Source organism: Lepidochelys olivacea (genome assembly GCF_965140295.1).
Source record: "Lepidochelys olivacea isolate rLepOli2 genome assembly, chromosome: 8".
NCBI lineage: Eukaryota > Metazoa > Chordata > Testudines > Cheloniidae > Lepidochelys > Lepidochelys olivacea.
The window spans coordinates 15769205-15785426 of NC_140418.1; the positions used below are offsets into that span (position 1 = coordinate 15769205).

The 16222-nt window shown below is 44.4% G+C and overlaps 2 protein-coding genes across 2 annotated transcripts; both read left to right on the top strand.

Annotated features, from left to right (window-relative positions):
* Window positions 1-2493: 2493 nt before the first annotated feature.
* On the top strand, window positions 2494-6162 carry GDF9 (growth differentiation factor 9; the record flags this gene model as incomplete). The annotated part of the gene is made up of 2 exons (XM_084636914.1): window positions 2494-2938; window positions 5213-6162. 2 exons carry the CDS (start codon window positions 2494-2496, stop codon window positions 6160-6162), a joined length of 1395 nt encoding a protein of 464 aa, XP_084493040.1.
* A 4856-nt stretch (window positions 6163-11018) lies between these two features.
* UQCRQ (ubiquinol-cytochrome c reductase complex III subunit VII) lies at window positions 11019-13455 on the top strand. Its single transcript, XM_084636915.1, has 3 exons — window positions 11019-11152; window positions 12342-12510; window positions 13229-13455. The coding sequence occupies exons 2-3, from the start codon at window positions 12357-12359 to the stop codon at window positions 13321-13323; spliced, it is 249 nt and encodes an 82-aa protein (XP_084493041.1). The 5' UTR covers window positions 11019-11152; window positions 12342-12356; the 3' UTR covers window positions 13324-13455.
* The last annotated feature ends 2767 nt before the right edge of the window (window positions 13456-16222 follow it).

Consider the following 16222-nt stretch of genomic DNA (forward strand, 5'->3'; position numbering starts at 1 on the left):
TCATAACCTGATCAGATGTGAGCAGGCAAAAGAAACAAGGTTACATTATTCTGGTACATAGAGGGTTAGCTGAATATAATTCTGATCAGTTTTATAATTAACCTTCCAATCTGAGTGAAAGTATGCCAGCCTGACATTTTGTAAGTTAATTAAGCTTTCTCTGAGCTAGTTCTCCTTTCTTGGAAACAGTGAGATAGGAAAGTTAAATGATGGGGTGACATTTTACCACACTACTGATAACATGGCTCTAATTAAAAACAACTGACAAGAAAGGAGATTCTCTCAGGTAGTATCCTAATAAAACAAAAAAAATCCCAATTAGACATGTTCAGCAACGGGCAGCTCTATACATTCCAGAAGTAATCAACAGTGCTCTAGCAGAGGTCCTTAGGAGCACATTCCATAGATAGCCGGTAGTGATCGAAAAGCACCCTGCTTATTTGGATGCCTAGATTTCAGATTGGAGGTAGAAGGGCTTTACTTAGGGATTGAAAGGTAATCTGAGGGCACTATACCCGCAATTACTTTTCTATTCCATATCTCTAAGATTGGTATTAGTATCTGCAGAGAAGTCAAAGGCAAGAAGCATGTTAACAGCAAATGATAGCTATAAATCAGTGACTTTACACTTTAATTAATACTTCTATTGGCACGATCAGGTAGTTAAGGGGGAAAAAATTGGTTTTGTCAGAGCAAGGATTTTTTTTTATTTTGTTTTTATTGTAATTTAAATGAAAAAAACTCTGTTTGGAATTAAACATTTGCCTTCAGTGTTTCCAACATAGACATCACAGTGCTGAGCCAGGGCAGATTTATGATAAAGGGAAACTGGCTGGGAATAAAACTACAATAGGTGACTTACAAAACAGAAACAAATAGTATCCATGGGGGAAAAGAAGTAAGATTTTTAACATTCATTTATTTTTAATTATCTCAGGTATTACTAGTGAGTTTTCTGTTTTGTTTTAAATATATTGAGCCAAGATCAGGCATGGATTAAGTGGGTCATTGACTTCAGTGGAGTTGTACCCACACAACCCATGTCTGAATTTGGCTCATTCGTTATAAACTGACAGAAAAGTACAAGTCTTCTACAGTATATAGTGGAGAACATCTTAGTTGTTTACAGCCACACATTAAATATTTTAAACTGTTTATTTTATTCCTGTTGATTTATATAATAGTTGCCACAAACATGAGAACTACATTCTAAATGTATGCATTTATGATGCAGCCCTATTACAGAATTAAATGTAGCTGGAAATATTTTTCTGGAATCTGCTCAGCTCAGTGAAAATCTCATGTAATGAGACCTGAGCAGATTTTATGTGAACTTGCCTAAGAGTCCTGATCCAGTAGGTGTGCACAGATCTTTGGCTGAATGCCTATCTTTCCCAGTGTGTGAATCACTCTGGGGCTTAGTCAGGAGACAGTGTCTTGATACAGATCATAAGGCAGTAGTGCACAAGCTCAGGTGCCTAGAGTGAGGCTGTACATACCAACAGGAAACAACCGTGACACCGAGTGAGTTTGGGTACCTACTGGGTTAGGCAGAAGCTGAGTGGGGTTTGTGGATTACAGTGGTGCCTAAAAACAGGAATATGGTATCTAAATACCCTTGTTCAAATGTTCATCCCACCCTAAATGCCAAAGATCACACAAGAAGTTAACAGGGCGAGTAGGGATAGGAATTCAGACATTTCTATCTCAGAGACCCATGCTTAGAACACAGTGTGTTCACTTTTAGTCCCTCTCATGACTAGTATACTATCACTACTTAGATCACCAGAGAGATCTACCTATAGAACACATTCATACCATGCCCAGAGTGTACCAGAGTAGCTAAACATCAGATTTCAAATTAAAGAATTATTCATGAACGACTCTTGTTTCCTCTTTCACCCAGTTACTCTGAACCTTTCCCTCTACTTCTCCTATTCCCCATTATCTCAGCTGTGGTACTGTAAGAAACCCAATTTCAGTCTTTCTACAGGAACCTTTTTCTTACCAGCTCATTAAAAGATTATCACTGAGGTTTATTTAACAGTTACCTTTGGGTGGGCATCATTACTGTGGTAAAAACACATTTGAATGTCACAGCTATGTTAGAATCACAAAGTTGCTTTGGGGTGGTAACTACAGCCAGCCAGAATAACCACTATTCAACCATCATTTCTTGTGGTCTCTTTTGGAAGCTAGAGAGGATAAACATGCTAATTAATTAGCACCTTTTATAATTAATAATGGTTTCCATGTGAAAGTGGGTAAACCGTGAGAGTGGGGTGCTTGTTTCCAAAATGCCTACATGTGCAAAGATTCTAGCCTGAACTCAAATGGCCACTTGGATTCACTCTCCAGCTGTAGGTCGCTCCCTTTGGTGTAATCAGAGAGATGCTTCCTTCCCACTCACACCTGAACTATATTTAAGAGGCCAGGGGTGGTTCTTTTTCTCTTCTGGTATATAACCTGTCATGGGGAGAGAGTTTTTCTGCTATGACCTCCAGCATCATGGTAATTCCCTGGAGAATCTTCATCTGTTTCTATTACTTTATCAGGTTGCTTTCTTCTGTTGCTCTGTGTTCCCCCAGCTCTAGGGATGAGGTAGTGTCTGAGAGGACCCCTGAGCTGTTGCTTGCTCCTGAGGAGGAGCCCCTTGAGCTACCGCCAGTGTTGCTACTGCCACCGGGAGTGAGAAATGGCTATGCCCTCCTGCCACCCCTTCTCGAGGTGCTGTCTGACCAGAGACCTCACAGTTGGGAAAGTGAGGCCTCAAGACTCCAACCAGATTCCAGAGCCCTTAGGTATATGAAGAGGTTATATAAGATGTCTGCCACAAAAGAAGGGATCCCAAAAGCCAACAAAAGTCACCTCTATAACACTGTCTGGCTCCTCAGTCCATGTGCTGAGTGCAAGCACCACCACAGGGACCAAATAAAAGGTAGGTGTTTTGGGGGAGGGGTAATTAAGATGCTTTTCCCCCTTTCCTTCAATGGGGTAGAATAAAGAAACCCCTAGTCTCTACAGAGGTATTAACTGTTAAATCTACTGAATGACTCTTCCCTTGCATTGAATGGGCTTTTCTATAATCTGCGTCTCCTTAAATGGTGTTTAGGCCAGGCTTCTCCATAATTTAGACCTTTGAACCTACATAATACCCACATCCAAAGCTATATTGATGCTTACTCCTAGCTCATTTTAGCACAATCCAGGATGGTCATTTTAAGGTTAACTCTGATCTTTTTTGCACCCTTTGAGTAAAGTAGGAAAAAAAAACACTAAAATTTGATGGATACCTTTTGTCCTTTTACTGACTTTAAAAAATGATTGCATTTTACACAATCTGCAAGTGACATTTCTCAGTAACAATATCTTATTAATGATGTGTTGGGATCCCATTACAAGAGGATTTTTCCAAATTAGTCCACTGTTTCCCCTGTACTTTCTACCGGAGAAAAACCATTCCCTTCCCCCACTTCATGAATATCCATATTTGCAAAGCATGACTACAGATGAGTTAATTTCAGGGCTGACAAACTGATGCAGCTGGGAAGCTTCAAGGAGAAAATGATGGTATAGGGTGGGATGAAAGATGTGGTCTGATCACAAGACTGGCAACCAGCAATTCTTGACTTCTAATCCGACATATATGGCTGTGGATGCGTTATTCAACTCTGACTCAGGGGTTCTCCATACATTAAAAAAAGTCTGGCTAAAGATGTAAATCTTCACAATATATTTTAAGGCAAAGTGCTCTGTAAGATGAGATTTAATAAAAGCAATTAGATTTATTGATTATGATCTCCCACATAAACTGCAGCCAAAGTACTGTTTTAGGTACATTGCTATAAAATCCCCTGTGTAGCATGGTAATATAATGCTTAAAAGCAAAAACTAATTATGGGTGTCTCCTTTTAAGATGTCTTCTATGTTACAGTGATTTAAGTGACTAAACTTGAACTAACTCATCTCAATGTGAAGCTATGCTAAAAAGAGCAAACAATTTTAGGTTTAGTGGAATGGAGAACAGCATGAAATACTGTGAGCAGCTACACTAAATAGTAAAGCCCTCACTTAGGGAGACCAGTACTGCATATATTCTACCTCAAAAATAAAGTTGCAGAATTAGAGGTGGTTCAGAGAAGGCGAACAATGATTAGTAGCATGGAAAAATGCTCCAAATGAAACAACTTGAATTCTTCCCCTTTTACTCGTCTGCTTTCTAAGGTAAACATGATAAAAGTATTCAAAATAACAAATGGTATCGAAAAAAGCGATCAGGAGCATCTGGTCGCCCTGTTTCATAATACAAGAAAAAGGAGACAGTTGAAATTGAAAGGTAGCAAATTGAAAGCTGAACACAGGAAATACTTTTACATGCAATGCCTAACCAGACTGTAACACTCATTATCACAGGATGTGATGGAGGCCAAGAATTTAGCAAAAGTCAGAGGGACTGGATATCTATATGAATAAGAATATCCAGCTTTGTTTGTAATTAATAGGGGAAAAATGTGGAAGGGTTATAATACTTCAAAGCCAAGGGGTTAACTACAACAGGTTAGGATGACTTTCATGGAGGTAGATCTTCTCACATCTTATTTTAGGCTTTCTTGCACAATCTTCTGAAGGGTCTAGTACTGGAAACTCTCTGAATGACGGTTAGACCTATAAACCAGGGGTTTAACCCAGTAGGCAATTCCTGTCTCCCTGTGACTGACACTAAGAGGACATTGTCAACAATCTTGTTTGTATAGCTTCCTCCTCACTCCTAGTTTCTAATACCTCTTAAGCCTGCAAAGATTTTTTTTCTCTGCCATTGCTACCATATTTACCTTTCAATTCTCCTTTCCTTACGCTAACAAACACATTTTTGCCTGCCCCCCTTTTTTTATGAAGTATCACTAATGTTGATGCAACTGTGGGAACAATGTGGGAAGCCAGCAGGTCAATCCACCACTTGTTAATTTGTATAGTGGTGTATGGGTTTTTTGTTTTTGTTTTTTTTGGCAAATTGATGCATTTTCTTTAGAGTAATAAGATTTTGGAATCCTTGTGGACATTCCCTGCCAAACTATCAAATTTAAGTTCAATTGAGTTTTGGGGTCTAAATTATTTCCCCCCTTTTAATGACTTATTTCTGTTTGATTATGTACATTGTCAATTTCTATTGAAAACTGTTTAATCTCTACAGAGACTTTGTTTCCTTTTTCAGAAGACCTGCGCTCAGTGGATCTGCTTTTCAATCTGGATCGCGTTACTGCGCTGGAGCATTTACTCAAGTCTGTCTTGCTCTACTCCTTTGACAGATCAGTTTTTAGTTCTTCTGCCATTACATGCACGTGCCACTTAGCTGTTGAGGAAAATGATCCTTCTGGTAAAGTGTGCCCCAACGTACCACAGTCAATTACTTTTAATCTGCACTTCAAACTCAGAAGACACAAATGGGTTGAGATTGATGTGACCTCTTTTCTTCAGCCTCTAATTGCCTCTAACAAGAGGAGTATCCATATGGCTGTAAATTTCACTTGTCTGAGAGATGATCAACACCACAACTCTAAACACGAAAATTCCTTTAATACGGCATTGGTGCCTCCTTCTCTTCTATTGTACCTAAATGACACCAGTGAGCAAGCTTATCGTAGGTGGAACTCCCTTAGACATAGAAGGAAGAATCCAATGTGGTTCAGATGGAGAAATAATCCACTTGCAGATTCCATGGAAGAAATCGGAACAGAAAATATGCAGAATAAAAGGGCATCTCGCCACCGAAGAGATGATGTGAAAGAGAACCCATCTGCACCAACTTATAATTTGAGTGAATACTTCAAACAATTCCTGTTTCCCCAAAATGAATGTGAGCTTCACAACTTTCGACTAAGTTTTAGCCAACTAAAGTGGGACAAATGGATAATAGCACCACACAGATACAACCCTCAATATTGCAAAGGTGACTGCCCAAGGGTGGTTGGGCATCGTTATGGCTCACCTGTCCATACAATGGTACAGAACATCATATATGAGAAATTGGACTCCTCTGTTCCAAGGCCCTCTTGCATTCCTGCTGAATATAGTCCCCTGAGTGTCTTGACAATAGAGCCTGATGGTTCTATAGTCTACAAAGAATATGAAGATATGATAGCTACTAAATGTACTTGTCGGTAACATTTAAACACCACTTTACTGCTACTTATTTCAGAATATTTTCCCAATACTCTAAGCCATCTGTAGACTTGACCAACTGAATGTCGTAAGTGTAAGTAACTTCTAAACAGATATGCTAACAATTCAGCATGGAGTCTGTGGTGGGTATTTGCATAATGGCATCACTTATTTTTGTAGCCCCTTGTAACTATTTGGAAATGTGAAATTAGAAATTTAAGGAAATTAAATAAAATTTCCTTTTATATGGAGAAATAATCCATAACTGAAGTCTTGTACACTTTTATCAAAGATATAATTCTATTGTAAGCTTTATTGCTATGGATAAAAATAAGGGGAATAAACACCTGTCATGTCATGGCATTTGTGTGGTTCTTGTTCAGTCCTGCTTGCATCCAAAAGACATTTTATCCTGATATTTTTGGCAAGTGTCTGGGCACAGAAGGAGGCTTTAGTATTTCTGACTTTCTCAATCACTCAATTTTTAAATGTACTTTTAATGATTCAAACCAGTTCCCTCTCCTTAACCTTGAATTTTGTCATAGTAATCTAAGGTAAATGGACAACCTGTTGTCAAACTGCTATGGCTTTTTTAGAGGTTTGTGGTAAGTGAATATACTACTTATCTAGAGAACATTCTGATTTTTGTACCAGAAATTCTAACTACATTTCTGGGCAGTAACTAGTTAAAAAAAAAAAATTCTCATTCAATCATTTAAGAGAATTGTTTCTATAGTTCCCAGGAAAAATTACACTCCTTACTGATGGGTTATTTAAAACTAGCATTTAGTAACTCTTTTAATATTGTTGCTTTTTCTATTCTGACCAGCTATGAACAAGAAATAACTGTTCAGACTGTGAACTGACCTTTAAAAGTGAAACCATTCTTGGTGGAACCAGAAGTATGCAATCAGGCAGTAGCAAGTACAAAAAGCAAGTAGCAAGAAACAAAGCAAGTACAGTACAGAGTTTAAACTACTAAAATAAGGGGAAGATTTAAAAAAAAAAAATTGACAAGGTGAGGAAACTCTGTGCTCGTTTCATTTAAAATAAGATGGTTAAAAGCACCATTTTTCTTCTACACAGTAAAGTTTTAAAGTTGAATTAATTCAGTGTTTAGTAGTAAACTTTGAAAAAACCATAATGTTTTGTTCAATTACGAACATTTCAGAGTTACAAAAAACCTCTATTCCGGAGGTGTTCATAACTCTGAGGTTCTACTGTATGTATTGGTATTCCTAAACCTGAATACTCTGAAATTAAAGCAATTAAGCCTGGCCTCTTTTTTTTAAGTACAGTACATCAAATAACTTAATGTTCCCTACTCCTGTGGCTCTCCAGGGCTAAATCTCTGGTCCTGTTACTATTCTAAACATCTATTCCCATGAACTTCTGCTGTAAACATACTCTGTAATGGAAATCTGCCCCAAGAACTCTAGACAGGAGCAATTTAAACAAAATCCATTCTAAAACTTAAAATGACTTCAAATTAGTCTTATGGGAAGTAGCTGCCTGTATCCCCCTTTCACCTGGCGTGGTTTTACAATGCCTTTCTAGTTCAAAGCTTGCTCCTTAATAGTAGCTGTTTAAAATGACACTCTATCAAGTATAAAGAGACCCTCTTTTTACCATAAAAATACTTCAAAATCTATGTTCTAGAATCCTGCTAACTAGTTCTTGGTGACACAGTGAGTTAGAGTAATAAACTTTCTACTGGGAGTTATGCAGTTCCAACTCTAAAGCACAAGAGGTAAATGTGTAATTTTTGTGGACATGGGAGAGACAAAAAGGTAACTATCTAGACACTATTACCAAGGCAAGACATGTTCCCTATGTGTACTTACTATAGTCATGAGCTGCTTTCTGGAAAACCAACCAACTGTTGTACGTTATTGAGAACTTAATAACATGGACCGTTCAGCTGTTGCCAACCTGAGGCTTTACAGCACTTCACAACCCATCCTCTCAAAGAAGTATTACTTAAATTTTAAACTCTTTGGGGCAGAAATGTCTTTATGTGATTTGACAGGGCCTATGACAATGCTGTCCTGGTTTGTGAGTAAGGCTCCCAGGTGCTACAGTAATACTAATCCACATTCTGTAAATGGGGAAATAGGCACAAACAGATGAAGTGATTTAATCAAGTTCAGAGAAGAATCTGACTCTATATAGTGAGGTAAAGATCCTTACTTTACCTCTTCATTACAAATAACACCCAATATAAAAACCAGTCTTGCAAAATCCTAGTGATAAACTACAGTGTTTACATAAAGCTTGACATGTGATGAGGCCATGGCTATCCTGCTTGCCATGGTGGACAATCTGATGCTTATCAGAAGACTTAAACAAACCTTCATAATACAATTAGCAAAGACACTGATGCTATAGACTCTTACTTTTGTGAAGTTATTGGGCTGAGTTCGGCAAATAAAAGATGATAGCAAATCCTAATTGTGCAATGGTGTAGCTGCTAGGAGGAAGAAGTCCAGCCTCATCCTTGCAACTGTTAAGGTTACAGCTTGAGGCAGGAAAGCTAAGCAACCTGAGATTTTACTAACTGGAATGAAAACTTACTTTATATATAACAAAAACTAACTATAACATTATTCAGCCCTAACCTAAATTTTAACCACTAGAAAAATTGTATGCCAATATATCAATGGATTCTATTTACTAACACCTCAGGACTACGGTGGATCATCAAAGTACTTTGCACATGATTTCAAACTGGTATGAGTTTTGACTGTAAATTTCTAATCTCTGGCTAGCATGACCCTTCAGTAGCAGTACAATATGCTGTCATGTATGAGAGCCAGGTATAAGAATTAAGCTTGCTTATTTTCACTGCCCTGCTCATCCGATTGGTTCTTGCATTCTCATTGCCTGGGCCAGCAACAATCTTTCTGGATGAATCATGTGGTGTTGACAGGCTTCTTAGTGAAGATGATGCAGGGCCTTTGAGGGAGGAGGGAAGCGCTTGGAAGATGCTGAAGATGAAAGAAACCACACACTCTAATTAAGGGAGAAATTCAGGAAACTCCCACAAAACAAGCAAAACTGGGCTGAAGAAACAAGACCTGTCTCAAATGCAAACTCAGGGTCTGGGGCTATCAGGATAATTAACCTATTGGCCGTAGCAGCGGCTGCTACTCCTGTACCCCCTATGCATGGATCAGTATGACCTATCTGGAGCAGGAGAGAGGCCTAGTACCTTGACCTCAGAGTGATGTTAAAGCCCCACACTTTATGCCACACACATCCCTGGCTGCTCTCTACAAATAGCAAAAATAATTAATCCACTGTGAGATTTGGGGGGTTAGACCTTGGTGTCAGAGTAACCTCAGGAGGGGTTATTCCTGGGGGAGGGGACTAGTACCATAGAGATGGTGTGTGGAGTAGTTCCCAAGGGGGGAGGGCAGTGATGGGGGGCCAGAGGGACCCTGGAGACGCCACAGGGATAGTGGAGGGAGATAGAAGGACCCTAGAGACCCTGTGAGGTAGTGGGGGGATGAGACTAGGGCGAGCCCGTGAGGCTAATAGAGGGGCAGAGGGACCCTAGAGACTCCGCGAGGGTAGTGGGGGGGGGCAGAGGGACCCTAGAGACCCTGTGGGGTAGTGGGGGAGCAGAGACCATGGTGACCCCGCAGGAGTAGTGGGGGGGGCAGAGGGACCCTAGAGACCCTGTGGGGTAGTGGGGGAGCAGAGACCATGGCGACCCCGCGGGAGTAGTGGGGGGGCAGAGGGACCCTGGAGACCCTGTGGGGTAGTGGGGGAGCAGAGACTATGGCGACCCCACGGGAGTAGTGGGGGGGGGCAGAGGGACCCTGGAGGCCCTGTGGGGTAGTGGGGCGGCAGAGACCATGGCGACCCCACGGGAGTAGTGGGGGGGCAGAGGGACCCTGGAGGCCCTGTGGGGTAGTGGGGGGGCAGAGACCATGGCGACCCCACGGGAGTAGTGGGGGGGCAGAGGGACCCTGGAGGCCCTGTGGGGTAGTGGGGGGGCAGAGACCATGGCGACCCCACGGGAGTAGTGGGGGGGGGGGCAGAGGGACCCTGGAGGCCCTGTGGGGTAGTGGGGGGGCAGAGACCATGGCGACCCCACGGGAGTAGTGGGGGGGGCAGAGGGACCCTGGAGGCCCTGTGGGGTAGTGGGGGGGCAGAGACCATGGCGACCCCACGGGAGTAGTGGGGGGGGCAGAGGGACCCTGGAGGCCCTGTGGGGTAGTGGGGGGGCAGAGACCATGGCGACCCCACGGGAGTAGTGGGGGGGGGGGGCAGAGGGACCCTGGAGGCCCTGTGGGGTAGTGGGGGAGCAGAGACCATGGCGACCCCACGGGAGTAGTGGGGGGGGCAGAGGGACCCTGGAGGCCCTGTGGGGTAGTGGGGGAGCAGAGACCATGGCGACCCCACGGGAGTAGTGGGGGGGGCAGAGGGACCCTGGAGGCCCTGTGGGGTAGTGGGGGAGCAGAGACCATGGCGACCCCACGGGAGTAGTGGGGGGGGCAGAGGGACCCTGGAGGCCCTGTGGGGTAGTGGGGGGGCAGAGACCATGGCGACCCCACGGGAGTAGTGGGGGGGGCAGAGGGACCCTGGAGGCCCTGTGGGGTAGTGGGGGGGCAGAGACCATGGCGACCCCACGGGAGTAGTGGGGGGGCAGAGGGACCCTGGAGGCCCTGTGGGGTAGTGGGGGGGCAGAGACCATGGCGACCCCACGGGAGTAGTGGGGGGGCAGAGGGACCCTGGAAACCCCTGGGGGGGAACGGAGGAACCGCAGGGGGCACTGGGGTAGGGCTCCCGGCCTCCCTCGCCCTCCCAGCCTGCAGGGGGCGCGGCCGCCTGCCCGTCCTCTCCGCCCCTCGCTCGGGAGGCGGGGCCAGGCCTGCCGGTGACCCCGGGTGGCGCCCCGGAAGCGGAAGGGAGGCGCTGGCAGGGCCGCGAGCCCGCAGAGACGTGACCTCCGGGCGTCCGAGCGAGCGGCGGCGAGCGGGCCTGGGTGAGAGGGGAGCGGCCGGGGCCGGGGCCGGGGCCGGGTCCATTTCTCCGCTGCTGGTGACCGCAGCGCGGCTCCCGGGGCCTGGAGGCCGTGTAGCACCGCGGCCCGGCCGGTGTCGCCCTGGGGCTGAGGGGGGCGGCGGCGGCGAGTCTCCCGCTCGTGCTGTGGCTGCGCCCGCGCCCGGAGAGTGACTCCCGACGCACGGTTCGGGCCCGTCCCCACCCAGCCGGACCTTGTTGTAACCCCGGGGGGCTTCTGAGGCGGAAGGCGAAGTAACCCCGCGTATCTTCCGCTCTGCGCGTCCCTCCTCTAAGCGGGTCCGAACCCCAGCCAGGCGGCTTGACTGAAATCACCCCATGGAAAGCCTCGAGTTAAGCCCCTGGTTTTAACCAGCGTTTCCATGTGTGCCTCGGGACAGTTTGTAGAGAGGGGCGCATTCGCGTCCCTGGATGGGGGGAGGGAGAGCTCAGTGGCTGGCGCATTGACCGGCTAAACCCAGAGTTGTGAGTTCAAGCCTTGACGGGGCCGTTTAGGGATCTGGGGCAAAAATTGGGGATTGGTCCTGCTTTGAGCAGGGGGTTGGACTAGACGATCTCCTGAGGTCCCTCCCAACCCTGAGTTTCTAAATAACCCATTCAAACCGTGTCAGCTGAGTTAGAGCCTTTACCTTACATTTGCTACCCAGTGATGAGATACCTGATGGTGTCTCCTGGGGTCACAAGCCGGGTCCAAAGGCTTGTGATGACTTTGCCAGTGTCTTGCACTCAGCAATACAGCCTCTAAGTCCCCCACAGGATCAAGGCTTTAATACAGTACGTGACCCATTGTGCTGTATTTATAAAGTGTGATCCCAAAACGTAGAATTTCACTGATTCTTCATATAGAAAAGCATCCTGTAACTCAACGTTTTTGATGGAGGCTCCTGAGTGCAGCATATTTTCTATTTAAATGTTTTAAAGAGATTATAATAAGCTTGGGCCTTAACATATTTTGTATTAAATTCAGGTTTTGTTTTAAATGGGTTTATTTTTAAAAAGAAAAACTATTTAAATGTTAGAAATCCAATTTTTTAATCATACAAATCATCGATTTGGATCCACCCTGAGGAATATTGTGTTTAAAATCACTCTGTCTCCATAAAAGTGGCAAAGAATCTATCTCCATAGTAACTAGCACTTTGCTTTTGCAGTACAAGCAATTAAAAATGGGTGGCCATTTTGGAAACTTGGAAAGAGTGAGGCATGTGATCACTTACAGCTTGTCTCCATTCGAGCAGAGGGCATTCCCTAACTACTTCACCAAAGGAATTCCGAATGTATGGAGGCGATTTCGTGCAAGAGTCTTCAGGGTAGCTCCTCGTAAGTCCTAATTCCTTTATTTGAGTGAATTATTTAAACTAGTGCCTTCTGAACTGCCTCGTGTACCATATGCACTGCATTCACTAACACCAGAATTAAATTAAAGATGCTGATTGGTGTCATTTCTTCATCTATATTTCAGATCGTTGATATTTTTAAAAAGCTTATAAAATAACCTTCCTCTGCCCACAAGAATGGAATTTCATGTTAAAACTTTTATAAAAAGATCTTAGTTTTATTCCCTGAATTTGTTTATCATCAAAACTACAAATGCATGAGAGAATTTGTGGAGCAGGTATGCTGCAGAAAGGGAGATGAAAGAGAAGATGTTCTAGCTATGGAGCCAGCAGCTGTCATGGGTGGATTTAAGCCCATAGGAATGGGCTGAGAGATTTCGTGAGAAACTCTTCATGCACCATAGGGCCATTCATAGTACACACATGATTGTCTGCAAATCTAGGCATACATAATAGGATGATGGCAGAGTGCGAATACTCATCAGGATGATTTTTAGGTGCTTAACTCCTATCTATGTTGGCGAGAGCTTTAAACATCCAACAGAATCACCTTAAAACATGGTGATCTCTACACAGTAACACTTCCAGTCTCTATCCCAGGACTGTAATCAGTACAGCATAATGCAAGAAATTTTCACATTGTAACTACTGTCATGTAACTGGTAGATAGTCACTGCTTTGTTTTTGTTTTTGTTTTTAAGCTTTTGTGGTGGCCTATGTTGTTTACACCTGGGGGAACCAAGAATTTGAGCGACTGAAAAGGAAGAACTCTGCTGACTTTGAAAATGATGAGTAATACAGCTAATATAGAGATCTCACTGTATTAATGTCAGTGACCCTTGGTTGTTTCTAAACTTGTTCACATACACACACAAGGATATTTATTATAGCAGGCTGTGAAAGCTTGTTCAATAAATCTTAGTTCCTATCCTGCAGTGTTGTGTGGAATTCTTGTCTTTGACTGCTTTATATCAGCTTGTTGGCCTTGTCTCTCTCACTCGTTATAGCTGAGGTTCCCTGACAGATTTTAAATTCTGCAGAATCTCAAGTTTTTATTTTAAGAGTGTCTGGCCTTTATGGCCATTAAAGACATTCCAGACACACTCAGCGTAACTGATCCGGTGTTGTCTTCATGCAGACAACTTGAAACAATATCTTAAAAGTGAGCTCCATCACACCCTTTGTTTATCTATGTTTTGTATGCAACTTTAAGTGCATAATAAAGAGACAGTTTCACTGTTGATTTTAATGGGAGTGGAAGCCTTCTATGTGTCTCCTTTATTTTCTAAAGGAGGAGCATGAAAAGAACCAAAGTCAGGGCTTGGTTACACTTGCAGATGTACAGCACTGGGAGTTAAACCAGCCTTTGGAGACCGCAGCAGGGAAAACGCTGCTATGTGTTTACAATGTCACCGGCAAGTGCATTGGCGTGGCCACCAAGAGCAGTGTATTGTGGTAGCTATCCCAGTGTGCAAGTGGCTGCAGCATGCTTTTCAAATGGGGGAGTGGAGGTGGAGTGTGACAGGGAGTGTGTTGTGTGTATGTGGGGGGAGATACAGTGTGTTTTGGGGGGGAGGGCCCTCACACACACACATATATTCACAACAGCAGCATTCCACAGTAATGGTTTGCTTTGGCCCCGAGCAGAAAAGGATGCCAACTGTCAGAAACGAAGCTTTGAAAGGGGATATCCGCATGCCTACAGCCGAGTTCAAAACAATGACAAGAGTGGCCACTTGACTTCAGGGGACTATGGGATGTTTCCGGAGGCCAATCACTGCGCAGTAATGCAACACCTTGTCCACACTGATGCCCGGGCGTTTCAGCCAGGGTGCAGCAAGCTTTATGCTTCTCGTGGAGGTGGATTACCAAGAGCGCTCCAGCTGCAGGGTCCAGGCGCTCTGTGTGCCTTGCCAGTGTGGACACCTCAGGAGTTAGGGTGCCCAGGGCTGCTTTAAGGTGCTCTAACTTGCAAGTGTAGCCAAGCCCTTATAAGTAGTGGAAAATACTCAGTTTTACAACTAAGTTACACTGAATCCAACCATACAACATACTCAACGTTTAAATATTACAAAGAAGCACCTTCTACCTTTGCTCTATTTGCAAACGTGCTGCTGACGGCCATAAGAGATCTGGTGTGGCTCAAGGACAGTATGTAGTCCTAAATCTGTAACTCAGTCAGTGAGCCATAATTAAAGGTGGAATTTGACCCTATTGCAGAGGTCCTCAAAGTGTGGGGCGCAACCCCCTAGGGAGGTGTGGAGGACCATCCAGGGGGGTGTGGCAGGGCCCCAGCCAGCCCCATAGGGGTGGGGAGGGCACATCACCTAGCTCTGCTCTGGTCCCACCTCCAGCTGCATCCTTGGCCCCATCCCCAGCATAGCTCCCCTCCCAGTCCTGCGACGCTCACAGCTGCCGGCTGTGGTTTCATTCCCAGCTGGGGGCAAGGCTGGGAATGGAGCAGCACCTGGCTGTGGGCCCAGCTGCAGCTCTGCCCCCAGCCTCAGTCTGGTCCTGGCCCCCTTACTCCTGTCAGCGTTTCCCCTCTCCCCCAAGCTGTGGCCCCAGGGGGGCATGGACAGCTGTAAGGGGATGTGACCCTCAAAAGTTTGAGAACTGTTGCCCTATTGTGAAAATGATTACACAATAATGGTTTTATTCAGCTGGCTCTTGTATGAGCTGTCTAATTCATTGGCCACTGGGACTAATGAGGTAGTGGTGTTACCAACACAGAACACAACTGCTTCTCAGTTCAGGGATGGTCCCAGCATAAATGTAAGATAAATCTTACATTTATACCTGAGATATGTTTACACTAGGGTATATTTAGATAGTTTCCTGTCTGTAATGGCTGTTGTAGAGCTATATTTATACCCAAGGTTTTTCCTTTTCCAGCTTGTCTCTAAAAAGTAATCAGAACATCTCTTTTCTTTTAGGGGCAGTGTCAATACAGGCTCTGCTAGCTATGCTAAAAGGGCTTCACCTTTCTCAGGCCAAACAGCTAAAGAACTTCAGCTAGTTCCAACTGTTTTTCCCCTGTGGCTTAATTACCTTTTGCTTAGAGCTAGGATGAAAAGCAACCTACTGCTATGTTGTTCCTCAGGCAGCTGCTGAGAATGTGCATGGAGTGTCTCCGGCAGGGAGACAGTGAAATTATTTTCTCTGAATACATATTGCGTTTGTGATAACTATCACTGGGCCCAGAGGGCTGGATCTTCAAGCAACAAGACGGTGGATATGGAAAGGGCTGGCTTTGCCTCTCTCATACCCCATTGATAGGCACTGAAAGGAATCTTAAGTGAAACTTGTAGATTGCTTACCATTTCATTAACAGAGATGTAGGAACATGGGCTGCATTTAATACCTTAATAGCTATATTTTGCATAGTCCAACCCTAACCGAAGTGAAGAAGCTCATACTGCTTTGTCTGGAATGGATCAGCCCCATCTTAGATGTTTGCCAAGCACGTAGAAAAACCTAAAAATGAGGGAAACAGCCCTTCAGTGCTAAATCACCTTGTTGGCTCATCCTGTGCTAATGAAAAATGAGTTACCTTGTTTTTAGTTTGACTTTGGGTTTGAGTTATATTTTACTCCTGGGGGAATTCTGCATACCCGCAGAAAATCCCCCCCCCCCCCCCCCCCCCGATTACTTCAAGTCCCTGCAGCAAAGCTGTGCAGAGGGCAAGGTGGACG